General features: G+C 53.4%; 1 protein-coding gene across 3 annotated transcripts in view; it reads right to left on the reverse strand.

Annotated features, from left to right (window-relative positions):
- Nucleotides 1–26,980, reverse strand: part of PDE9A (phosphodiesterase 9A) — an 89,671-nt gene that overhangs the window by 11,811 nt on the left and 50,880 nt on the right. For all 3 annotated transcript variants that reach the window (XM_046651693.1, XM_046651692.1, XM_046651695.1), the window contains 7 exons: nucleotides 22,083–22,137; nucleotides 20,884–20,954; nucleotides 13,438–13,522; nucleotides 7,078–7,159; nucleotides 5,435–5,509; nucleotides 1,073–1,159; nucleotides 147–251 (listed from right to left, as the gene is read on the reverse strand). In XM_046651693.1, coding sequence (XP_046507649.1) covers nucleotides 147–251; nucleotides 1,073–1,159; nucleotides 5,435–5,509; nucleotides 7,078–7,159; nucleotides 13,438–13,522; nucleotides 20,884–20,954; nucleotides 22,083–22,137 — 560 coding nt within the window. The remainder of the gene's footprint in view (nucleotides 1–146; nucleotides 252–1,072; nucleotides 1,160–5,434; nucleotides 5,510–7,077; nucleotides 7,160–13,437; nucleotides 13,523–20,883; nucleotides 20,955–22,082; nucleotides 22,138–26,980) is intronic.

Consider the following 26,980-nt stretch of genomic DNA (forward strand, 5'->3'; position numbering starts at 1 on the left):
CCTCCAGCAGCTGGCCTGGGAGCAAGGACCGCCCACTCTCTGGGGCCAGGTGAGGGGGGCTGGGCGCACCTGCTCATTGATGGGGGTGGGGGCCGCATCCCTGAGCGGAGGTGCTGCAACCCCGAAGGAGCCCCCCCAGGACCCACCTGGAGACTGCAGAGCCAGATCATGCTGTACATCATCTGGGCCACGCAGAAGCAATGCCGGAAGTTGTGGAAGGGGTTGTTCCTGTAGTTGTCGTGCACGCAGAGCTGCGGGAGATGAGAGGTTCCCCACTGCCGCCCTCCTCTCCAGCCACCCCGTAGCCCACTGGCTTCTAGCTGTTTCCATGCTCCAGCCCTAATCCTCATCTGCACCAGAGGCCAACGGCGTCCCTTACTGAGGGTAGGGATGAGATGGCGCGGGGGGGTGAGGACATCCCATGGGCCACACGGAGGGCAGGTGTGGGGACAGACATCCCCTGGGCTTTTCCCATGACCTCATGGACTGGGGTGTCCCCAGGGGAGCCACACGGGATGTGAGGCTGGGGGATGGCTGGGGGTTACGTGACAAGCTCTGGGTCCCCAGTCACCATCACACCTTGAACAGGCTCTTACTGTTTGGTTCTGAGCAATATTTTATTTAAAGAGAAAAGATCTGCTGCTAAATAGTCACACACACACACACACCCTCCCCACATGCCTACACATAATCATACACACTCACAAGTGCACATATACAAACGCACACTCACTCTCTCACACTCACATATAACACGCATAAACACAGGCCCACACATTCACACTCACACACATGTGCACACGCTCGCTCACACACATTGTTGCTCTAGAACGCGCTGCTTTGCTTGTCCCTCCCTGGTTCTTACTGCGAGAAGCTCACCAGAGCAGGAGCTTAGGGGCAAAGCGTGTTTGCTGGAAGGACCGACAGGAGCTTGGCCGAATGTCCTTGCATTGCCTCATGGGGATGCCGCCTCCAACTGGAGGAAGCCCAGCGCCATCAGGGAGGCGCCACGGTCCATTGCTGTGTAACTCCAGGAAACTTGTCCAGGAGGGAGGGAGCGGCTGCTACTTACCAGCCACCTCCTGAGCGTGACGGGGTTGATGCTGAAATCTCTGACTAGGCCGAGGTCATGGTACATGTGCTCCAAGCAGCTCAGCATCTGCAGACGCAGGAGCAGAAGGGTGGTCAGCATGAGGGGTCAGCCTGGCCCTCCGTAGTCCTGGGGGTTCCCACAGGGCAAGCCGGGCGGCTTCTCCAGGCTCCAAGCTTGTTCCCAGAGGTGAGCCCCTGCCTCCTGGGGAACCCGAGAGTGAAGCCTGTCAACTGGGGGCTTCAGGATCGCCTAGAAGGGATGAGGGGGTTTGAAACAGCAGCCGGTGTTCAGAATTCCATACGAGAAGGGACAGTGGCCGGATGAGAGGGGGCATCCTCTTCCCAGGTGACCACAGCAGAAATGACTGTTCATTTCTACACATGGGAAACAATCTCAGTGGAGGGACAGCACAGTCCGAGGCTCCAGGACACAGTTACGCCTGACGCAGACCCGGGAACGGGGCCTTCACAGACAGGAAGGCCCTGAACTTGCCTGAGCCTGCAGGATGAAGGAGCGCGATGACGTACATCCCGAATACGCTTCCTCATGCCCCTCTGGGGCCCGCTGGGACCACACACACTTTTTAAAGTGTTAATTGTGGTGTCTGAAGGTTTGCTCCCACCCTTTAATTTACTGAGCCATCTTCTACAGAAATCCCCACTCAAGTCGAAACAGATTTTGTTTTCAGTCCCAAAGAGGATTTATGGTCATTGTTGCTATCTATTGAAATACACCTCAGAACTGTGGAGCCAGCAAAGCTGGGGAAGAAAGATTCAATGACTTTCAAAGAGGGAGTTTGACAGAGTGGGCTTTGCTTTCTGGATGGAGGGACATTTTAGACATTCCCTGGGGGCTCGGAGCATGACACCAGCCAGCGCTTCTCTGCCTGGGGCCGCACACTGGGGCCCTGCCTCTGTCATCCTCACATCTGCCAGCTGCCTGGTGCCTGCACAGGCACGGCTGTCCCCGCTGGGGCCCCGTACTGCGTGACCTTCTCTAACCAGAAGGGCATGTTATAGAGGGAACCGTGCTCCCCAGATCAGTGTGCTGAAGCCCCGACACCCATGTGACTGTGTTTGGAGAAAGGGCCTCTGAGGAGGTAAGTAAGGTTAAGTGAGCTGACTAGGGTGGGCCCCAATCCCAGACGGCCTCCAGAAAGGGGAGAAAACAGGTTTCCCTTGTGTAAGCCCCCAGTCTGTGCCTCCGTTACAGCAGCCCCAGGACACTAACACAGGGCCCGCCACTGAAAATCCATCTTAGCTTGTTACATAATATCCGAGAACAGCAAGCTCTGCGAGTTGGGTGAATTTCTGCAGTCCTGTAACTAAAGCGTGCTCAGACAGCTGTGAAAGGAACACCTTCGGGAGCAGACACTTCTGTGGCATCGTGAGAATCCATTTTGAAAACTGGAAACGACCCTGCGTGCAGGCTCCATGTGGGCGTTGGGATGTCACAGGTGGAATGTCCTGGAAGCTAACACACACTCATCTTCCTTGAAGGGATAGTACAGACGTACACTGGATCACGTGCAGGGTGCCAGGGTTTCAAAACGACGGCCCTTACAGACTGGTGGGAGTCCAGGGCCCGAGTGGGAGGACAGGAGGGCTGACATCCAGGCTGCTAGCCAGCTGCTGCCCGCATCACCCCGGCTTTGCCAGCAGCCAGGGGCCTCACTTTCCGGGGCTGCTGGTCCCCTCACCATCCCCATGCTGGTCCTCAGGACCAGAGGGCTGCAGCTCCAACATCCCTTACTCCCCGCCCCACCAGCCCCTGTGCCGATCAAGGCAACTCTGACGACGAGCTCAAATGTTTGCTGTGAAATCGAAGTCAAGAGGCAAAGACGATTGGCAAACAAAACCATCTGGTGCCACTTATGTGGCATACGTGGGGCTCTGGAGCAAGAGCAATGTGTCTGTGCATCTGTGCCCCGCTGGCAGCCCCAGAGGCTGGATGACGGTGAGCAGAGAGGACTCGTGACGACGTGGGAGGCCCCGTAGCCTTGAGCCTGGTGCTCGGTGGAGGCAGCCACGCTGGCTTTTGCGCAGCCCTGGGAAAGCTCTGGCAGGGCAGAGAGCGAGAAACAAAAGCAGCGTGAAGTCACTTCCTCCATCTGCTCAGTGATGGGGAGGATGCGGGGCCGGGCCCCTGGGTGATGCTGGATATAGCATCACCCCTGCTTGAACGGACGGGGGTGCACCACCACCACTGGGGGCCCTGATGTTCTTGGGGCACAAGCCACTTGGTGGGCAGCCAGATGCAGTTTTGGGGGGCTGGGTGGGCTGCTGAAGTTTTCAAGTGTGTCCCTTTGGTTGCTTATCCTTGTTGCCCACAGTCCAAAATGCATGGCATCCTCAGACATGTCCGAGGCCAGGGCCCCTGTCTCTGAGCATCTCTGGTTTGCCCCTGCAGGCAGCTTGATACTTTTTGGAAGCACCAGAACCCCTCACCAGTTGCCCCGGGTGCTGGTGAGATGTGCTGCAGATGCTCTGGCCGGCAGATACCCACACAGAGGCCAAGGCCACCTGCAGGGAGCTGCCTCGCTCCTTTCACCCTGGTCCCAGCACCCCTGGTGCTGTCGGCAGCTGTACACATGCCCTGTGTGTCAGAGGATGGAGAGGCGGCCTTCCCATCGTGGATGTGTACAGGCAGCATTCCCTCTCTGGCCACAAGTAGCCCTGTGCTCAGAGGAGGCAGGAATGGCAGCGAGCATCTGTTTCCACCAAGGGGCTTTGCCATCAGGGGCTCTGGGCTTTGCTCTTACTCCCTATGGGCTGAAGTCAAAACGACTTTGGGGAGCATGAATTTTCTAGATGTGCTCCAGGAGCCGTGCTTGTCCAGCTGCTGGAAGCAGGAATCCACGCTTTCTAAGCCACGCTGTTGTGTCTACTGCCCGTGGACAGGCCAGCCCATGGCCCGTGCTGAGTGGGTGCCGTTGAGACCAGAGGTCCCAGTGCTTCTCTGGGAAGGTCTCCTGGCCATGCCGTCTCCCACACTCCCGGTCCGTTTCTGATTATGCGCTGACCTAGCAGGTGAGGGCCGCACACTTCAAACGCCTCCTCCTCCTTAAATTTCCACGCTCCTCGTCCTGCATGCCACTTGCTGGCTGGATGTGCTGGAGCGCACATGGCATCTGGTCCCATCTGCTACAGAACAACCCCTCAGACACAGGCCGGCACGCGGCTCTTCTCAGAGTGAACTGGGGTGCAGTGGAGGCGGGATCTGCGCTATCCTGGCCGGTGTTGCTGAGGCTTTTCTTATGCTGGGAGCCACGCGAATGACAGTGGTTCACTTAGGAGATGCCAGCGTCCTAGGCTCTGGCGACCGTGACGGTGAATGCTCAGGGCACAGGGTCCCCACCTCCCGGGATCTGCAGAGATGTCTCTGCGGCTGATCTTGTCAAAGCACGAGCTGGCCCGGGGCAGCCTTTCTGCATTTCTGTGTTACTGAAAAGTTGCAGAGTCTGCAGATTTTGGGGGCCTGATGCCCACAAGGAGGGACTTTTTGTTTCCTTCAGGTTCAGACAGAGAGGGGAGAATTGATATTACTGGGTAACCAGACTAACAAGAAAAAGTCTCCATTTTTGTGTTTTCAAAGCAAAAGGGAAATTTCAAAGCAATATCTTGCTGCCAAAAGTCACTCAGTCCCCCCAGTCCTGCACTTCCACTTATCCGGCCGCCGCGTGGCCGCCTGTGCCGACGACCCGCTCCCAGCAGAACTAAGCAGTTAAGCCCCTTTCTTGAAATATTCCTCCACGGCGTGGGGTCCACCTCTGTGCTTTGCTCCTCTGGAGGCACAACAGCTTGAGCCGAGGGCGTTTGCAGGATTGGCAGATGGCCCTGGGGACTCGCGACGGTGCCCCGTGGAGGGTGCTCCCTGGAGGGCTGGCGCCCCTGCACCTTACCGCCTGCTCCTCCGCTCTGACACCCCTTCCCGACTTCTGTCTCCAGGGCCTTCCTGAGCCTACCAAGGGTCAGTGTGAATTAAAACCTGGAGAATCAAGTTAAAAAAGAACAGAGAGGGTCCAGCCCCACGGCCGAGTGGGTAAGTTTGCACACTCTGCTTTGGCGGCCCAGGGTTTCGCCACTTGGGATCCTGGGCGCGGACATGGTACTGCTCATCAGGCCACGCTGAGGCAGCATCCCACACGGCACAGCTAGAAGGACCTACAACTAGAATATACAACTATGTACTAGGGGGTTTTGGGGGAAAAAAAAAGGACAGGGAAATCTCCCTCTTGAAATACAAAGAACAGAGAGGAGAAAGCCGAAGAGGAGGAGGCATGGGGGTACTCCAGGTCAGGTCCCCATGATGCTGGGGTCTGAGGGGAGGTCCCTCACTCACCTCATTGGGCTCCCAAAGCCAGACGTCAAAGGTGGGCTTCCGGAGCGCTTCTACCGTCTCTGGAGAGAGCAGGTACTGGAGAGGACAGGAGCTCAGTGTTAACCGGGGACCTGCGGCCTCTGTGCTGAGACAAAGGCTGGTGACCTCAGGGGGACGATGCAGGTTTTCTTTCCTTTCTCCTTGTTCCTCTTTGAAGGACACCTGTGTCCAGACTCAAAGGCCACATTCTACAGGAATTCTGGAAAGGGCAAAGCTATAGGGAGAGAAATCCCAACAGTGGTCGCCAGAGGTGGTGAGGTTGGCCACGGGCCAGGCATGGACCACACAGGGGCACGAGGGGACGTTTTGGGGCGATGGAAATGTTCCACGCCTTGATTGTGGTGGAGGTTACACGACCACATAAAATTCCCAGTACTCTGCACCTACGGCAGATGAACTTCGCTGCACGTAAATGACATCTCCATAATCCCGACTTAAAAAAATACGATAAAGTGAAGTCGAGGGAAAAAAAAATGGACTTGGTAGAGATTCAGATACTGGCTGAGATGCTATTTTGAGTTTCCTTTTCTCTGGGAAACTGTCACTGGTTTAGCTGTGGGCTCAACCAGCACAGCCTGCAGAGAGGGGCTGGCTCCCCGGGAGACCAGTGCAGGTTAAACTGTCGTCGGAAGCAGAAGGCTGGCTTAGACACAGGACAGTCAGTGTTTCGGGATTAGACAGTCTTCTCGCAGGTCTTTCATTTGTTTTTTTAAAAGGAACTGCTATGGAGGACCGACATCTTTTATTTCAGACCTAGGCTGGGCCTCGTGCCTCCCTGGAGCAGGAGGAGAGATCTGGGCCACATTTTCCTCGGGCAAAAGGCAGAGATAGTGTCCATCTGGAAACCTCGAATGACACTTAGCGTGCCGTTTGGAACTGAGGGAGGGAACCTCGACATGGTGGCTCCAGGAGGCTCCTCGCCACTTCGGGGACCGCGGGCAGAGGAGGACATCCCTGTGGATGGCCCGGGCCTCTGGTCTGCAGCACACGCGCCTGAGCGAGTGGGAGCCCGAATCTTAGAGCAAAAATATGTTTCAAACCGGCTGGGCCAGGATTTCACTCACTCCCCGGATGGGCGACCACCATTAAGATACCCTTCTTTTGTGGCTGTTTGAAGAACCTGTCTCAATTCCCAGAGCACTTCCACTTTAATGAGGGCCCGGGGGCTCTATGGAACGGAAAGATCTTTGTGACAAAAAGGCAAAACTTCTCATAATAACCACATATTGTTCAGGGACAGCAGATCCAACGAAATGGCTTTTAAATAATTTAGTTAAAAACGAAAGCTCTTTAAATAATGTTTGAGTATAAAAACCATTCACACAAGCCAGCGATGGGGGCCGGGCACTCACCAGTGAGGAGCTCTTATCTCCTGGCACAGGGAGCTAGGGTCTGGGACCACTTTGCTAAACAAATGTCAAAGAGAAAAAATATTCTGCTTAAGAATAAGGTTCCCCAGCCCCGGACTGCGGTGGGAACTGCTTTGGCAAAGGTGCAGACAGCAGGGCCTGGCCAGGAGGCCAGGGTGGCTCAGGGTCGGGGGCCCGTGCCCTGGGGCTGTGGGCACAGGGCTACTGTTGCTCAGACGCAGCGTTCTATCTTACCTTGGGATAAGTGGGGACATCGCGTCGAGGTGTCAACTTCTTGCTGTTGTCCAAAAAGCTATACTTACAGGGACAGCTGGTCCTACAGAGAAATGGAAAAGATCAGCTCTGGCATTGCAGCTTCGGTCCTATGTCCCCCTGGGCAGCTGACTGTGGGGACCTCCACAGAGCAAAAACAAACAAAAAGACCTAAAACCAAACCAAACCCAACCGTACAACTCCCCTTTGATCTCATCTGTTACAGGAGAATAAGTCATAAAGCCTGTAACATCTCATTGTGAAACCCCAGGGACACAGCCTGGACCTCCCGAGATAATATTGGGCTCTTGGAAAACACGCCATCTTCATTTTAGACAAGCTTCTAAAAATCGTTTTTTAATAATGCAAGCAAAACACTTTTATTCTAAAAAATTTGAATAACATGAAAGTAGATAAAGTAAAAAAAAAAAAAAAAAATCTAAATCCCCAGTTCACCCACTTCTTTCTTTTAAATCCCACAGCCTGGAAACACCCTCTGTTAACAATTTGGGGTATCTTTCTGAAATTTTCCTAGGTATAGACACACATGCACAGCCTCTTGTGCTTCTAAACAAAGACGGAATCGAACTAAACTTATTCTTTCATAACTTTTTTTTTTCATTTAACCTATCACAAACTCATCGTGTGTCACTTCAGAGCTCAACTTCATGAAAAAGCACATTGTCCTCTGGTCCTTCAGGTGTGGCTGCACCACAGGCTACCAATCCAGTTCCCAAGATGGACTTTCAGGATGTGTCCAATTTTCCCCATTAAATATATGTTCAAGGACGAATTTGCAATCTGACTCTGTTTTTCTTCATTACTCCATATCAAGTTATCCCACATAAGAACAGAACAGAAGGAGCCAAGCGTGTTTCGGAGGGAAAGCCACCTGCTGATATCAAGGGAGAGTGTGTTGGCCTTTGGGGCTGGACGTGGGGGCCTCCCCAGGAGATCTGGCTGTCCTTGGCCTCCTCCCCACCTGGGACCTTAACTTTCTTGGACGTGAACATGCTCTCCATCCTCCGACTGATCGGGGAGCAAGATGGGGGATCCACACCCCCTTGGTTGAGATTCCCAGGCTGGTGGGCAGGGGACCAGCACATCCAGGTGAACAGTGGAAGCTCCTGCGATTTGCAAATGACGTTCATCCTCTGGGAGAGCAAGTTAATACAGTATAGTAAGAGCCACCAAGAAATTCACATCCTTTAAGCCAGGAAGTCAACTCTGGGGAATTTATTTTAAGAAAAGAATTAGATGCAAGCAAACAGCTCCATGCACAAAGGTATTCATCGCAGTGTTATCTGTTGTTACAAAAACACAAAACCAAACCACATACCACCTTAATCTTTCCAAATGGGAAATAATGTAAACCATTACGGTACATCAACAAGATGGACCATTATGTGATCTTTATTTATGAGTTATTATGTGAAGTGAGGGAATTTTAGGTGAAAAGGGAAGAGAAATGTTGCATACAGTATGTACTGAAAGGAAACGCATTTTTTTCTATGAGGAAAAAAGACACATTTGGTGGGTGAAAAATGAGTGCTGGACTGTGGGCTTCTGGAAAAAAGTATGAGCTATTTATGTCGGCTAAAATTGACCTATTTATTGTTCACGATGTTGTAAGTGAAAACAGATTACAACACAGTATTTCTTAGTTGTTTTTCAAAACAAGATATCTACGCGTACAAAAACATCTGGGAAGCTCGGCATCCAGCTTTCAATTGGGGACATTGTGGCTGCTGTCATCACTGGTGATTCACCCTCTCGTCAGTATGGTCTGGAGGTTTTACAAGAAGGCTATGCTACTTGCAAACTCAGAATAACAAATCTACGCCCTTTTTGAAAAAGGAGTCTTCAGTATTATTTTCTTTGCTTGCAAAAATCATCAGAGTTGCTTATGACAGCTTAATGTGCACAGGGGGATGTTAACACAGATTTAGCAGGAGGATAACAAAATGAACCAATGAGAGGGACCAACCAAATGATTTCCATGGGCCCCGTGTCAACGAGAAATCCCACTGACACACTTCTGAGCAGTGACACGCTTGGTCTGTGCCCTTAAGGAAATAGATAGTATCATCATGATTTCTTTTCTGCTTTTAACCTCTTTTGTATAAACAGCTACACAGGTGCCACCCAGGTAAGTCCTGCTCATTTCCCAGGAGGGCTGTGGAAGCCTTCACCAAGCAAGATGAAATCTGTTGGAATCCAGCTGCTTCCTCGAAAATCCCAGTGTTGAGAGCGTCTGCTGGATGCCTGGTGACTCCTGCCGGAGCCTCCCCACCTTGCCAGGCGGCCTCTGCCTGCTCCCTCTGCGACCCGTTGCCACGGGAACCAGCATCCTCCAGTGGATAGAGCAGCTGGCTGGTGCCTTTTCTTTTCATTCTGTTTGGGGCTTATTTTTCCTTTCGTTTTCCAGGCTCCCAGCCTCCCCTCCCCTGGGGCTCAGTCCAGCGGTCAAGGCCATTTGTTCCGGATGAAAGTGGACATTACAGACCCCCAGAGCCATCAGATGCTTCTGGATGCTCCTGCAGCCCTCCCCTGCTCTGGGGAAACCAGCAAGCTCCACTCTGTGCTGGCTCGGTGCTGGGGGCCCTCAGCGAGGCCTGGCCCCGCCCTAAGTGTGAGCAGGCAATTGGGCATCTTTCCTCTTGTGGGGGTGCAGCCTGATCTGGGGGTGTTTGTGAGCTTGCACACGCCCTGCCTGCCACCCGCTACTCCCCGAGAAGAAAGGGCAGTTCTGGTCCACGCAGACCCCTGGCTCCGAGGCCCTGCTGGGGTGCACTGTGTGGGCGAAAGTGGGTCAGCACTTCAGGCTCATCAGCCATCTGTGTGGGTGCAGGGCTGGGCTCAACCCGGCCTGGTGCCTTTGTCTCTTCTGCTTTCCCAAACAGGCAAGATCTCCAACCGGCTGGGTTGACATAGCCAGAAAGAGCTGCTCTGTGGTGCAATTTCTCCCCGGCAGTCCCGGCGAAGTCCCATTTTAACAGGCCGGGTCTCGGGGACGTTAAATCGTCACATGGCACCCTCACATGATCAAAATGGAACCTACCGTCAGCAGAGACAGAAGGGGTTGCCAAACGGCTCACAGTTCTCTATCGGAATTTGTTTCCCCATAAAGAAAAGCGAAGCACTGTTCGTGTGGGGCACAGAGGCTGCTGGGCTCCCGGACCAGGGTCTGAGGGGAGCTGTGCTGCTGTGGATCAGACCTGAGCCCAGTGCTGGGTTTCTCTTTTCCACCTGCGTCAGCAACGTTCGAGCTTTTTACCCCGTTCCATTTCTGATTGAAGAGTCCCCTTTACCCGTCTCTCACCTACGTGGGATGCTGTGAAAACCGTCTGCTGAGAATATCTCCTCTAGAGGCGGACAGGGCGCTGGGGTGTCTTCTCTAGATTACGGCGCTGTGAGCTCTAAAAATGGACTTCTTGGGGGAGTGATGAAGAGGCCTCATTCCTCGGGTGGGCCCAAGCGCCCACCAGGCCTCCGCTCAGCCCACCCTCCCTGGGGGCGGCTGCAGGTGATGCCTGGTCTCCTGGCTCGCAGTGGGCTTCCTCCCACGGGCTCTGAAGTTGGGTGTATCTTCCCCACGTGGTGTGTCACGGGTTGCATTGTGCCCCCAAAGTCATACATTGAATTCCTAACCCCCCACCCTCACCCCAGTAGCTGTGAATGTGACCTAATTTGAAATAGGGTCATTGCAGACGTGACTAGTTAAGATGAGGTCAGATTGGAATAGAGTCGGCCCTAAATCCAACAATGACTGGGGTCCTTCTAAAACGGGGACATTTGGACAAAGAGACACCAGGAGAAGACCAAGTGAAGACAGAGGCAGGGATGGAGTGAGGCCTCTACAAGCCAAGGAATCTCAAGAATTGCTGGCCACCCCCAGAGGCTGGAGATAGACCCCCCTCAAGCCTCCGGGGCAGCTTAGCCCTCCTGGCACCTTGATCTTGGACTTCTGGCCTCGGGAACTGTGAGAGAGTAAATTTGTGTTGTTTGAAGCCCCTAGTCTGTGGGGCTTTGTCACAGCAGCCACAGGAAGCTACCACGGCGTGGATAAAATTGTTTTTTCCCTGCAACCTGAACCGCAGGGCCAGCGCATGCAAAGAGCACACCAGGAGCGGCACTCCCTCCCCGGGGCCCATGCTGCTTCCGCAGAAGGGGAGGAGGGTGGAGGAGCCGAGGGGGCTGGGAGCCGGCAGGCATAGGGCCAGTGAGGCCGGGGGCTCAGGACTCAGCCTGGCTGCTCCAGGCGGGAGGCAGGGTTTAGTCATTTGAGGAGGGATGAGAGGCTGCATTCTAAAAACGCCCCCCACAAGTGCTCTGTGGGTCCTGTGGATGAGCACAGGTGTGTGGGGGTGATGCCCACAGAGGTGGCACCAATCCAGCCCAAGACACACACCCTCTGGGTGGAGGGGTTCTCCAGCTCATTGCACAGACGGGGGACTGAAGCCAAGAAGGCTCAGGGAAACTTCAGTTTCAGGCTTTAATCCTCTTCTCCCAGTGCTGCCAGATGAGGCTGGTAATGCCGGCAGCGTTGGACCCACAGTCCCCTTCCGAGGCATCCTGCCCCAACCTGGCCCTGGGCAGAGGGCAGCTGTGCCAGGTGATTCCTGGAGCACATGGCCCTGATGGGCACCATGGGTGGACACCTCCCTCTCAGCGCAGCAGACGTGGCACTCAGCCATGGGCAGCCAGTGTGAGGCTGGTCGGAGAGGAGCCTGGCTAGTTGGCACTTCTCACTTGGGTGTTAGGACTGGCCACAGGATGGAGGTCCAGTGTGTGGCAGCTAGGGCACAGGGGGGGGCCAGTGGGCTGAGCTGAGCCACGCATGACCAAGGGCACTGTGAGTCTGAGCATCCTTCAGCCGCCGAGCCAGTTCCCAGCTCCGGGGGCCCAGCTGCGTGACTGCCCCGTGCAACTCCAGGGCTCTTATGGATCACAGGGCGGACTCATGCCAAGTTGCCTAAAGAGCCTTCACCATCCACTATGGGGATGGCAAAGATGAATTACTCGCTCAGTTTTCTGTGGCCACTAACTCCTTTGCCCCAACTTCCCCCAAATCAAATGAGATGAAACATCCCGACATCCTAATTAGCTGCCTAGTAAGTGTGACATCAATACAGCATGGTCTGCGTAAGACACATGTCAACGTGACTCTGAGCCTGTCAGGCCACTCCCTGAGCCCGCTCTGAGGCCGGCCAGCCTCAATGGACTCGGATGGGACAGAGCTGTGAACATCAGCTTTCCCTCCGCCTCCTGGCCCCTGAAGACCCTTCCAGGAAGCCACACTCCCCCACTAAGAAGGCTGCCCTCAATTTTTTAAAATCAGGGAATGCTCTTCACTCTGGTAGGTGACTCTGCATAAAACGACATGCTGCATTTGCACAGGGCTGTCTCTAGGTTCATCAGTCCCCATAAAATCCTGCTGAGGACAGCTGTGACCTCGGCAGTCCGCAGCAGTGTGCGCCCGCGGGGTTGGGGGATGGGCCACATTATAACCATGGGGTCTCCTGGATGGGTCACCAGGGGAGTGAAGAGAACCCAGGAGAGCAGACAGGAGTGAGCTGGTGCTTGTAAGCAGAGTGCTTGGCACAGCCCCGCATACAGTGAGTGCTCAACGCGTGTGCTATCCATCATCATCTTTGCTCTCATTGTGCATCTCTGCCCTCAACCTGAACATTTACTGTGACCACGGTTTTGGCAGAGGGTCCTGTTAACAAAGAAAACCGTTTTCAAGGAGACATGATGAAGCCTGGGGCACCGTCTTCAAGAATTTCGGCACCCTGGGCCACCTCATGCTGGCTCCCCAGGGGCACATGCAGAGGGACCCTGGTTCCACAGGACAAGTGATTTCTGTGTCCAGAACAGCTGGATACCTCAGGGCATTGCTCCCCTGACCTGTGTCCTGTGCTGTGGGAAAGTCCAATGGGAGTGGGGCCTCTGGGGCACGAGGACGTGTCCCCTGCAAGCCAACCGCCTTTTTCTTTCTATTGTTCTCTTTCTTTAAAAATTGATGTCAACATCTTTCACGCTGGGTAAGTTAATCCCACACTTTGATCTGCAGGAGAATCATCTGCCTTTTTCAAGAAGTCATGCTCCCAGCCTCCATCTGCCATAAACCCTCTTTCATGACACGAAAGCTGTGTAATTCAAAAGCAAGTCCCCAGTGGAGCAGGGCTGCCTCCAGACCGCGCTCAGCCCGGCCAGCGCTGGATCAGACAGCTCCAGCCTCACTTTAGGGAGGACAAAGCGCACGCCCCTGCCCCGGCTGTCCACGTGGAGCTCTCCCCGAGCCCGCCTGCCCTTGGGCTCCCCCAGCGCGGACCTTACCTGTTGCTTCTGGCTGCCAGCTCCTCCCTCATCTTTTTAATGTCACTCTTGCATTTCTCGATCTCCACCACTTTTAGTCCTTCCACTGGCAACACAGAGAAACAAAAGGGTTACCAGGGACACACGCGCAGGATCTTGCAAGGCTGGTAACGGGGGGCCAGCCCACAGCTCCCCGTGTCCCAAGGAGGCAAGCTGGTTCCGGGCGGTGGTTCCCACTCCCGCCCAGGCTGCCGATAGTCAGGTCTCGCCTCTCACTCGGCTCAGCCACAGCGGACTCTAACATCACAGGCCTGTTCCACGGCATTCGTCCACGCGGTTTCTGTAGGACGGACGCCCCTCCTGCCCCCCGCTCCCTGAACCTCGACTCTTCTTGCTTCCTTTCTCCATACCCCTCAGCACCAGCTGAGCACACAAGACAAAGAAGTCTTTTATCTCAAAAAGGAAAGAAAGGGGGAGATTTGTGGCCCCAGAGCGTTAAAATGCAATGAAGGGGCAGCGGGCAGCCTTCCTAGCAAGGAGGAAAGTTTCATGGAGATGAAAGCTTTTCGTTTCAAGGTCCTCGCTGGAGCCGTTAACAGGAGAAAGTGTTGACTTAGAACGGATGAGAACTAAACAGGCCGAGTGAAGGATGAGCAGAACCCAGGCTTGATCCCCTTCTGGGAGGCCATGCAGAGGTGTGCCTTACAAGTCAGGACACCAGCTTTCATCAAAGAATCAACTGGAGCTTCTGCCTCCAAGCGAGTGTTCACCTTCAGGACGCTCCCTCTGGCAGGCGGCACAGCCAGCCCGGAAACGCCGCCACGGGGCGTGCGGCTTCGGAAGGCTTTTAGCTGAGTGTCAGTTCACAAGACATAAGGAAGATTAGCTTCGTTACTCGGTGATCACACCCGGAATTTTAGGCAGAAAGATACCACCCACGGTGTCACTCTATTCCCCTTATCATCAAGCGTGGCTCTGCATATGCTAAAAATAAAACGCGGGTGACTTCTAAAACAGAAGCAAAGCAACTCCGCGTCTTTGCTGGTTCCAACACTTCCCCCACCCCTGCAGGAGCCGCTGCAGCTCTGGAGCGTGTGCCGGGGACATGCTGCGAGGGCAGTGCCCCAGCAGCCCGGCTGGAACCAGAACCTCCCTGGGCAGGTTTTCTAAACACTTCCAGGGTCAGGGGCCAAGCAGGGGCAAGGCTACATGAAAACATTTCTTCTTTCTGCCCAAAGTGATGGGAATCTGGAGGATCCGACATTCAGATCTGGTCCTGGTGACTTGCTTCTGTACCAGGCACAGGTGGCTGTGCAGGAAGCTCAAAAGCCTTCTCTGCCCCTCCTCCACCACGACAAGGGGACCAAAGAGGGGGCCTGAAATGCAAGAGCTTGGAACCAGCGAGGTGGGGAAAGGCAGGGAGCTCGACCCTGGGCATGTCTCCAGGCACTGAGAGCCCACAGCCTCCCCTTGGTGTGGGCTGTTCTTAGTGCTTTCTTGCATCACGGACCCTGTTAGGAAGTAGATGAAGCCATGGGTCTTCATCTGAGAAAAGGCACACAAGCACACCCCTTTTACAGTTTGTAGGAGGACCAGGAGCAGGCCTCGGCCTCCCAGGGCACCCCCAGGCCGTGGACCTCACTGCAGGATGCTCAGCCCATGGAGAAGGGAAGCCCAGGGGAGCTGCGTCTGTGGGTTTACCGCTAGGACACCGACGTCAGCAAATGGTAGGGTCAACAACAGCGGCAAGAAGGAGCCCAGTCTTGTTGACATGTGAGGGGCAGAAAATTCCAGAAAGTGAACACAGCTGGAGAAGAGACCTGGCACAGACCTTGACCCAGAGAGTGAACAGACATGGGGAAGAGAGGGCGCAGGCAGTGCAGAGTGCAAACAGGGCAGCTGTGCCCTGCCACTCAAGGCCCATGGCTACATTCTTGATGCTTTAGACATCGTTTCTCTGAATACAGAATAACATGATCGTTGTAGACAACGGAGGAAATACAGAGCAGCTCCAAGAAGAAAATTTGAAAATTGACCTGTGATCCTATTGGCCCAGAAAACAGCTCATTTAATATTATATTATTTTAATATTTAATATTAATTTAATATTTTTATATTAAATATTATAATATTTAATACAATAACATTATTTACATAAAATATAGTAGATAATATATTATAAAACAGACATAATATTATAATTTAATATTAATGTTATATTTATATTTAATATAAGTTAACATTATATTGGTGTGTATCCTTCCAGGCATTTCTCTCCACCCCCCATGTATTCTAAATATCACCCCCATGTATTCTAAACATCTATCTGTCTATTGTTAATTTTACAAAGACAAAATTGGGATCCTGCTATTTGTACTGTTTTCTCGTCTGCTTTTTTCCCCCTTACCAGTAAGTCAAGGACGCTCCCCGTGTTAGCAGCTGCCTCCTGGCTCGTGGCTTTTGGAGGGGTGCATGTTTGATGATGTCATTGTTGGAGCTGACGTAGATCAGATTCCCTGGCCATTTCTTGGGATGATGTTCAAATTAAGCCTTTTGGGCAACACGCTACAATATCACTAATTTGAACCCCAGAGATTCAGAATTTACAGCAATTATGTTTATGAAGAGCCTGGTTGCCAAGGAAATTGATAGTGAGTAACAAGATGGCAGAAGTTGTGTATTAGTCAATGGAGGAGAAAACCAGCACGTCATGGGATTAAAGAGCCGGAACGCAGAGGGCGACTCCTGGAGCCAGTGAGAGAGCGCAGGGTAGATTCGGGCACCAGCAGACCTGGGCTCCTGCCTCCCAGTCCCTTCCCGACACCTGGATGCCTTCTGGAAGATTCCACAGCTCCCCTCGCTGACCCACTCCAGCTCTGCTTTGCCCCATGCCAGGAGCAGGGGCCTCACCCCTCAGGACTCCAGCACAGACCCTGGTGAGGTCTCCATAGTCGAGACTGGATGTCTCGAGGCCCCACTTGTCTGCCTTGAACTTTAGCATAGGTGGGCACAGACCAGACCCCAAACAGCAGCAGAGGCCCCCAGCCCCAGCCAGCACTGGCGGGTCCCTGTTTACTCCCCCGACCAGGCGCGGGCCCCCGGACGGGCTGACTCGCAGCGTTAGCACGGTCTGGAAACCTGGCTGTCCTCTCTCAGACTGTAGACGTGGTTTTGTGGGCTCCTTGTGAGTCACAGGCCACCCTGAAGGAGGACCATCAAGAGTGATTTTCCAAGAGGGATGTGGGCTTCAGCAGGGGCCCTGGCGGCAGGAGCAGAGCAGGTTGGGAGGTGGTTCTGCTCTCGCCTCCACCGCCTGCTGGGCCCTCCTTCGCTTCAGAGCTGATGACAGTTGTTTAAAGACGCGTGTGAATAGAGGTGTTTCAACGCTTCCCCCAAGGACTTCGGGGAATGAATTTGCATAAAACATGTTCCCGAGTGACAAAGAGAAAACGAGCTTTGGTTCAGCGTGGAGTCCTGTGTTGTTTGCATGCCCCTGTGGCATTCAACGTCGTCCCACGGGGCCAGCTCTTGCCGTGGCACAGGGACAAAGGCTGGACGGGAGCAGGGCTGTCCTGTGCCCGGCCGCAGGGTGCAGGCATAGCGGCCAGTGTCCAAAAAGCAAGGAAGGAAGGAAGTGAGGCTCCCTGCGGCATTTCATCTCCAACCAGGAAGGAGATGAGGCCTTGGGTGTCCTGAGTTTATGAAATCATCTCTAAGCTAAGGGAGACTCCGGACTCTTTGGAGAAGGCGAATATTTTATATAAAAAGGAAGAAAAGCTTTGAAAGCGAAGTAAGAGAAATGGAGAAATTTATATTTGAGTCAGAAGAATTCTATGTTTGAGAAGGTCAAAAAATAAGCAGGAAATTCCATTTAAAACAAGTCAAACCAATGTAATGTGGCTTAAAGATGACCAGTGCTAGCAGGATGCCTCCCTGAACTCAAGGAACAGAAAACGCTAATAACAGCTCCTATGCACCGATAGCACGTGTGCGTGCAAGCACAGTATATGTGCCCGTGTCTCTGCGTGTACATGTGTGTGCATGTGGGGGTGGATGTGTGTGAGTGCGTGTGCCTGTGTCTCTCTGTTTATGTGTGTGTGTGTGACAGATATCTGGGCCCAGGTCCAGTGGAGCAGCATGGCAATTGTGCTCCTGGCAGCCTTCCCTGTCCAACAGCCCAGGCCAGCTTGCTTTCTGGCAGCTGTGCCAGCTCAGGACCGACCATCCGAGTAGCTGGGATGACCAGTTCCCCAATGACCTGCGTGAGAGGTCTGGCTGCTGGACCCCCTTTCCCCTTCCAGGTATCTGCCATGTCCCAGTGACTCACATCTTTGGGTTCAGGCATTGCTGTCTCTGGGCAGGCTCTCTGGAGCCCGTCCCCCCAGACTCAGCACAGGTGAGGCCCCCCAGCCCTTCGTGCTAAAGCAGAGGCTGTTGGACACTGGGAAGTGGTCAGCCAGGAGTACCAGCGGAGGATGCACCCAAAGCCAGGTGGAGTTCAAGGAGGACAGGAGCCCATCTGAACCATGGCCACCTCCTGGGCGTGTGGACCTACATGGCCATGTTCATGGGGAGAGGCGGGCATCCAGGAGGAGGTGAGGGTGCCAGGGGCTGACGTGGGGGAGAGGCACCAAAGTGGGGCTGTTGGGGGAACCCACCACCCACAGTTCCCACTGACCACTGCCAAGCCACTGCTCCCTTAGTCTGAGCTCGTAGACGGTTCCCTCCTCTCTCCTGACTCCCTTGATCCCATTCCTGTGATGCCGAGGTCTGCGGTGCTGGAAATGAGCACAGCTAGTAGAAACGCCAGTAATTGCCATCTATGTCCCTGCCTGAGCTCAGTGGGCGAGGCCACCTTCCAGGCAGTCTATGCGCATTTGCATGATTTATATGATTTACACAAGAGCCCTATGGGGAGATGCTTTCCCTCCGAGGATCGAGCCAGTTCTGGAGACTTCTGGGGCTAGGACAGACCAGGGAAGAAGGTCATACGGGCTGCGTCCTTTAGCGGTGCTCAACTCACATGCCACTTGAAGGCAAAATAAAAATTCTTCTTGGCCTGATGGTTGTCACCACGGCCAGATATTGGAAGCCACACAAATTGAGGTCAGCGCAGCCCTCTGTAGGTGTTTTGAAAATTCCTTAATGACCTCTTCAACTTGCCTGTTTGCACTTTATGGGAAGAGTAACGGCGGCCGCTGGAGCTGGCTTCTGTGTGGGGCGTGGGAGACAAGCCAAGCTGGGGAAGAAGCTGAAGGAGCTGGAGGAGATGGCGGAGAGGCAGGAGGCACCTGCTGCCCGGACGCATCTGCATGCCGGGCAGTGACGGCGCGACCTCTCGCCTCTGTAAATGTGGAGGGTGACCCGGCAGTGAACGGTGCTTGTGTTCTTTGGCTGAACCCCTTCCAGTGTCTGGAGAATTCCCTACTCTATGGGGCTTGGTGGGAAGCTGAGCTCGCCTCCTGCTGTGGAAGATGGAAATACTAAATGCTCACTAGAGTGGCCTGAAATGTGGCCCCCCAAAAGATACGCTCACATCCTGAGCCTCAGAACCCGTGAGTGGGCCCTTATTTAGAAAAACATCCTTGGTGGATATAATCAATTAAGGATCATGAGATGAGATCGTCCTGGATTTAGAGTGAGCCCTAAATCCAAGGACAGATGTCCTCATAGGAGACAGGACACTTGAGACACAGTGGGGAGGCCGTGTGAAGGTGGAGGCAGCTTGGAGCGATGCGGCCACAGGCCAAGGGTGGCCGGCAGCCACTAGAAGCTAGAGGAGGCCTGGGACAGATGTCTTCAGCGGGAACTGACCCTGCCGACACCTTGACCTCAGACTTCTGGCCTCCAGAACTGTGCGAGAACCCATTTCTGTAGTCTTAAGCACCCAGTGTCTGGTACTTGGTTATGAGAACCACAGGAAACTAACACACTCACTTCCTCTGGCCTCCCCCCAGCTAGGATGTGGGCATATGGTCCAGCTGTGTTCAGACCTCTGAATCTGCAGCCAGGACATGGAGAAGCAGCCTGGTGACTGCAGGCCCATGGGGATTATGGGGGGCCTGAGCATAGAGTGTGGGGTGCCAGAGGAGGTACGCACGCCTGGGGCTCAGATACAACAGACCAGCCTCCTCACGGTGTCAGCTCTGCGTAGGATTTGGGGCGCTGTTCCTGCTGTACAGCCACTGGGCCCTGTTCCTGAGCCCTCCTGCTGATCCAGGGAGCCACCAAAAGTCCTTTAGGAGAAACCCCTTTTCTGTTCAATGCAGCCACGGCCGGTGGCCACAGCCTGCTTCAGACCTGAGTTCTCAGGCCTCCTCGAGGGGCCCAGTCTCTTTAGCCAGGTGTGGAGGACGGTGACGCTGACAGCAGCCCAGCCAGGACCCCGGTGCTGGTCCCATCTGCTGTATGAGCAGCTCACTTCATCTTTGAGACTTCCTCATCATCAATCAGGAGAATAAAGCTGTTCTGAAGATCGAATGACCAAACGGATTTGAAAAATGTCAACGCACTTTGAAAAGGAGGACTATGTAAATCCTGTTTCAAGTTATTTAGGTGATCCATTTTGCAGGACCCTGAATTTTTTTCCCGAAAAATCCCGAGCAATTCCTACACGATATGAACAGCGAGCTCCAGAGTGTCCTACACATACGAATCAATCAGAGAGTGTTTGGTGAGATCACAACCTCGATGCCCTCTTTTTGGGGTTTGTTTACTCATCCCCGAAGTTAATAAATACAGTGCCCGTGGATCGCTGACCTTGGACTCGACATTGACAAAGAGCCTCGCACGCTGTGAGTTGAATCCAGAACCATGAGGCACGTGGAATTCAAGATCGCTTCTTATCTTACGGATGGGGATGCTAGGGTGAGTGGCTGGAGGCTGAGTTCCTCACAGAGTTTTAGCTGTTTGGCCATTGAATCAAGAGTCGAATGGACTCTCCTTCGCTTACCCAGTAGTTTCTCTGCTTTCCTGGGTGATGACTGGGAACCAAGAGGTGATGATTTAGTAGACAGAGTCCAAAACCTTTGTGAAATCAGAGAGTGTGGATCGGCGTGTCCCCATTTATGTAAAAAGAGACACACACAAGGATATGCAACATAAGTTCCTCGCCCGAGAGGGCTAAGTCTGGGGGCCTCGGGTTCTCCTTCTGCACCTTGTGCACTGAAAGAATGCTCTCCTGTGTGCTGTGCCACCGAAACAGGCAGCACGCCGCAAGTTACCGTGCACCAGTAACGTGTCACGCGTCACCAAGTTACTTTTAATGGAAATAAAGTGCTTAGATCAGTCACTGTTCCAGCCTTTGTTAAGATCAAAGGTAACTTTTAGGCATCTCACAAAGAAAAGACATCGCTACGTACCTTCAGCCTCCCCTCCCCTCCCTTCCCCACTCACCGCTGGTTTAAGAGATTAATTTAACAAGAGGTGAAAAGACGGAGAGACAGAAAGAAAACCATCCCCACTCACATTCCACTCGTTTCTCCAGCACTGCCAAGTGATTCGCAACTTCGGCCTTCAGTTCGTTGATTTTAAAGGCTCTAGGAAAGAAAAAAAAGACAAATTATAGCTGGTAAAATGCTCAAAGTGAAAGCGGGTTCAGCACACATCTGTGGAACCCCTGCCGCGGGCGAGGCCTCCAGGTGCGCCGGGGAGGGGCAGGCACAGAAATGCTAGGGGTGGTTTTCAGGAACTCACAGTGTGTGTGGGGGGGAGACACACCCTCAAATCATCTCGAGGGTGTACTGCCCAGGACAGAGCACGGGGCTTGCCCTGCTGCTGGGCATGTTTACTCCCACACACCTGGGCAGGGAGCGTGTGCTCTCCGGGAAGGACCCGGCGGCCTCTGTTCACAGCTGGGATGGCCCAGCCCCTGCCCACTGCCCGCTGGGCACAGAGCGCCTTCAGGGGACCTGGTGTATCCTCTCCAGGGTACAACCCATTTGGCTCAACAACTCTTGGGCTTCAAGACAGTACCACCCAGGGCCGGCCCCGTGGCCGAGTGGTTAAGTTCGCGCACTCTGCTGCAGGTGGCCCAGTGTTTCGTTGGTTCGAATCCTGAACACGGACATGGCACTGCTCATCAAACCACGCTGAGACAGCGTTCCACATGCCACAACTAGAAGGACCCATAATGAAGAATACACAACTATGTACTGGGGGGCTTTGGGGAGAAAAAGGAAAAAAATAAAATCTTAAAAAAAAAAAAAGACAGTACCACCCACGTGCCCTTTCTCCGTCTTCATTATCCTGGGGCGGCGAGACGCCACGTGAAATAACAGAATTGGGAGCATCTCCTTCAGAATGGGCAGGGTAACTCGGAATGAAAAGGAAGCCCCAAGCTACCCAGGATCTCCGTGAGAAAGCTTATTTGTACAAATGGTGTCAATTCTTGTGGGTTGAACTCCGACTCCCGGAAGAACCCGCTGAGAAAATTCTCAGCAACATGAGCTCTGGTTCTAAAAGGACACACTTGGTACATGGTCTTTGGTGCAAGGCGAGCGTTTCCTGGACCCCATCCAAGCTGGCTTAGTTACCGAAGTCATATCCCGGGGAAGTGATGTCTCAGGGCCTGCCGGCCGAGACAGCCTCAGAGCCAGGGACCCACCACAGCCATGAAAAGAAAAGGTGCACATCTCTGGAGGTGGTATCTCTGGAAGATTCTGTACCTTGAGAACTGCTCTGCAACCTGGGTCAGCACGCTCTGGATTAATTCTTCTTTCTCTACAGACCAAAACAGAAAGACAGATGAGAAAAGGGAAAGCCTGGATCATCGTGGGCCTGAATCTGCACATCGTGGGCCCGTGGCGCCGATGCCGTGATGCTGGGTCACCTGGACAGAAGCTCCGGCCTGCAGTCAGCTCCCCAGGGCCTCTCCTGGGCCTGGACTTTTCCTGTCCACCCTCAAGTGCTCTTTCCCTCCTGGGTGGCACCAGGCCCACCAAACCCATCTCTCAATGGTCTCTCTACAGAGTGGCAGAGCTGTGGTCCTCCTGTGTCAACAGCAGCTCTGAAAAGCAGGCAGGACTGGGTCTCTAAATACAGGAAGTTTTCACTTAGTGCCTGGACCATTTTGCGGGGGCAATTACCGGGACACAGAAAGGTCAAGGCATACTTCAAGTGCAAAACAGAGTGTTCTCATGGCGGGTCCGCAGAAAGGAAGCGGGCAGGGTGAGCTGGTTTGTCCCTTTGCTGCTTGGCACGTAAAAGCAGCTGGGAGGCCGGTGTCACGAGGTTCAGGTCCCGGGCTGAATAGAACCTGCCTGGTTTCCTGTTTCCTGACCGGCCCAGTGCCGAATACCTCGCTGGAAGGTGTAGGTGCTCCCAGCACTGTTCTTTCCAGAATTCTACACTCCCAGGAAGGGAGTGACCTCTCCTTGGCTCCAGGTGGCCATAAGCTCACGCCCTAAAATGCAGAGAACCTGCACAAGGCTTACTTCTGACTGTATGTCATCGTCCATGCTGACTCCACGCCCAACCCTGAACTACAACCAAAATAAATCAAAAACCAAACAAACAAACAAAAACATCTCAATAGGCCAATTCAGCAATGAGGCTGAAATCTAAAAATATTCACATGCTCTGACCTAGTGTCTCCATTTCTAGGAAATAATCATGTCTGTATACAAGAGATGTCCATCGCAGTGTTATTTAACATAGTAAAACTGTGACAGCCTCTACACCCATCAAATGGACAGCGAATAAAGGATGGTATATCTGCCCTGTGGAAACACAGCCTGCTATTGGAAATAACATCTCGGGAAATGTTCACGTCAATTGTTAAAGTAAAAAAAAATGGACTGAGGGGCCGGCCCCGTGGCCGAGTGGTTAAGTTTGTACGCTCCACTTCAGCGGCCCAGAGTTTCGCTGGTTCGGATCCTGGGCACGAACATGGCACCGCTCATCAGGCCACAATGAGGTGGTGTCCCACATGCCACAACTAGAAGGACCCACAACTAAAATATACAACTACATACTGGGGGGGTTTGGGGAGACAAAGCAAAAAAAAAAAAGAAAAAGACTAAAAAAGGAATATAATGTGATCCTGTTTTTGAAAATACTGGGAGGATACACTCTAAAATAATAATAGTAGTTATTCTTCGGTTGTAAGATTATATATCAACTTTTTTCTTATTTTTGCTTCTGTATATCTATTTCTAGTGAATATATGTTAATTTCATTAAAAGTATCTTAAAAATGAATCAATCTAAATCTACTCTCCTCCCTGCTCAGTCCGAGGGGCAGATGTTCATTTCTGACCCGTGTAACAGCTACACCTCAGCCCAAGTGTCTCCCACGCCAGCATAGCCGTTGTTCTCAGAAAGGGCACAGGAGCAAAGCCGAGCTCCCAGTGAGAACAGCCTCAGGGTCCGTTGCTCAGGTCCCATGTTCGCACTGATGCCACCTGTGTAACTGAGCACCGTAGCTCCCCGGGCCGCCTCTTGAACCATGCACGATCTGCATTCTTTTGCAAGGGAAAGGAGCGAAAGTGCCTGTGTGCACGAAGGCCAGCCACACCCACACATTCACACGCAGAGCTCCGATCAGGAAGGGAGTGCCGCCCCCCGCCAACCCCCTGGCCCCGGCTCACTGCAATTCCTGCCGCGGCCACTGCTTCCTCCCAGTGCATTTTCCTCCCAGATCTCAAAAATGAACAGTGACTTAGTGTGTGTACACTGCCCAGGGCAGGGCCCGGCCGGTGGCGTGCACTGCCTGTGTTGGCTACTGTTGTTACGTTACTAAGGGTCACCACCAGCCACAGGTTCTCCCTGACACCTTCTTCCTTTCAGTGCCTTCCCCAGTGAACTACTAGCCCCTGGAGTGACGGGCTGAGCTCTGGGGGGACCACTTCCAGGCTGAGAAGTGGCAGCATCCTGCCTGCAACATCCCGAATGTGCCCTTCACTCCCTCAGTGCCCCCGGAACCTCACAGAGCCCTAAACCCCTGGATGTGGGGGCAACAAGCAGTTTTCAAGCAAACCGTAGTCATTCCCAAGGTTCTTGGTAAACCCACCCCTATCAGAAAAATCTGATAATATGTAGGAAACCCACCTCTTTCTCCTAAATGCTGCATGGCATATACTGAACTTAACCAATTAAAGCATGTTCATGTAATTTTGCTTTAAGAATTTCTTAATAGCTTTAAGGATAACCAGCAACAGCCAGGGACACTGGCAATTCACGGTGGGCTGAGACCAGGTCTCTGGGGTCCCTCTGGACCTCAAAGATTTTGGAAAACGGGGAGAGTGGAAATGAGGCTCTGAGAGAATGGGAAGTCAGTATGAACTACTGCTGATCCATATGGGTGGGAGCAGGGGAGAGCCAGCCGATATGCACAGGCAGCTCACATTCTCTCCAGAGAAAACGCCGTTCCACGAGACAGCTGCCATATTATCTACGAGTGCTCCTGAATCTAGGGCACGGTAGTGGATTTCAAGGGTGCTGCTCCAAGCTCACTGTGATGTACTCCTAGGCACCAACGACTTCAATAAAGGCAAAAGATCCGGCCACCCAAACAATCGGTCATAACGACAGGCTGCAGAGGCTCGTCACCAGCCTTTTCAAAGTCTGGGCTGCTTTTCACCTGCTTACACCTGGACTGGCCTAAGTCAGATCGTCTGGGGTGTCTGTCCGGCTGTCCTCTCAGGGACAGGCACTGACGAGTAAAAGTCTCTCATGTAGTAGAGTTTAGTTCCAGGGCGATCTCAGAGCCGGGCAGAGGCCGGGTCCAGTTTTTAAGACGCTGCCAAGTCAAGCCAGCTTCGGGCCACGGATCTGCACTAGAACGGCCCCAGGACCTGGCCCCTGGAACAGACCAAGGAGACTGGAACAACCTAACCCCTGGAGATGACTGCAGAGTTGCCTGTTGGCATTCAGGGGCAGGATTGAGCCCCCAGGGTGCCAGGATGGGCACCCTCCCCTGTGGTGTTTACTCAGCTACTCTCACAAATGACCAGGGCAGAGATCTACCCTCAGAGTCCTGTATGTCTCTGATGCCCAGAGGCTGTCACCCGACTCTGCCTTGGGGTGTTTCGGGCGTTGCAGACTGTTCAAGGAACCTGCCTCCGCCTCTCCCTGCCTTTCCAGGAATTGTTTACTTGTTTCAGACCAATCAGCACAGGACATGAAAATCTGGTTTCATTGATCAACAGGACAGCCCAACCTATAATTCCTATTCCAAAGATTAGTAGAACACGGGGCACTAATTCGATTGGCCAGCCCGCTGACTGGCACACCCTTTTCATCTTGCACCGAACAGAGCAATAACAGCAACAGCCATCCTTCTGTCCTCGGCACACCTAAGCTGGTTTGACATGTACCTTTCACCCCTGGGCAAATGGATGCAAACACAGCCCCAGCAATACATGGCCCCCAGACCTGCGCATCGAGCGAAGGTGGCACAGGGACATAAGCTTGGGCATCTGAAACCCAAGCCTGTGACCCCCCAACGGTACTATGACCAGTACCCCGCCGGCACATGCCTGTTGCCTTGGAGTTCAGGCCTGAGCTCTCTCGATACATTGGCAGTCGTTGCATAACACCGCTGTGTGTTTCCCGGCTGCTAACATGATGCAGTGGGCTGCGTTCCACCCCATCAGTCTCAGCCTGAAGCCACAGAGACACAGAGAGCATCCTCTAAGTCATACACACTTAACAGACATGCTCCCAGAGCACACAAACTGTCTGAAGCTAGCCCTCCAGAAAGGGGCATCTTATTTGGCCTCAGGGAAAATAACCCACATTACTTGGCACCAAAGAGACCGACACCCCTGAGCCCTGAACATGGGGGGTGCATTTATTTGTACTCTTGTCCAGGGCCCTGCCTGGGAAGGGCAGGCAGGGGGCCTCCTCATCCGCCCCCTGGCACTTCTTGGGGTGTCACGGTCCCTCTCCAGGGAAGCAAGAGGGGCGAGCTCACCTCTGTTCCACTTTCGCTCTCCCGGCCCCTCCAGCCGGTCCAGGATCTTCTAACCCGGGGCACGGTCGTCGGCAATTCGCTGTTTATGGACGTCATAAAACAGACATGCAGAATGAGGACGCTTCCTTTATAACCCAGGAGCGCAATAAAGTTGTATGATTAACAGTGACCTCGCCTGGCTCCTTAAAGCCACAGGAGCCCTTCGCACGGTCTGTCCCACCAGGAAATGATACATGCTGAGTAGCAGCCAAAGGGACGTCCCTGATGACTTACGATATGACTCTGCTAGATGCTTCCGCCTCCTGTTAGCCATTCAGATGTAACAAAGAAAGTAAAGTGGACCGAAGGACCCGGATGACCACAAGGGAAATTTTGGAGAGTGTCTGGCAATTGTCCTGGCTGAGCCACCTGCAGGATCACAGCAGGCTCACCGCACCTCAGGGGCAGCAACTGGATTGGGTTTTTTCCCCTTTTGGTTTTGGAGAGGGGGATTTCACATTCTGCATGGTTTCACTTGATCTCAGATGTCCGGGGACAATTCCTCCCTCGTTCTCCTGCCCCCCTGGGCTGAGTTCTCAAGAAGTATGCTTACAAGGTGAGCAGCCTCGGAGAGAGCTAGCAGTGCAATTTCCCTTTACACGTTTACAGA

The sequence above is a fragment of the Equus quagga genome, unplaced genomic scaffold (assembly GCF_021613505.1).
Source record: "Equus quagga isolate Etosha38 unplaced genomic scaffold, UCLA_HA_Equagga_1.0 73442_RagTag, whole genome shotgun sequence".
Taxonomy (NCBI): domain Eukaryota; kingdom Metazoa; phylum Chordata; class Mammalia; order Perissodactyla; family Equidae; genus Equus; species Equus quagga.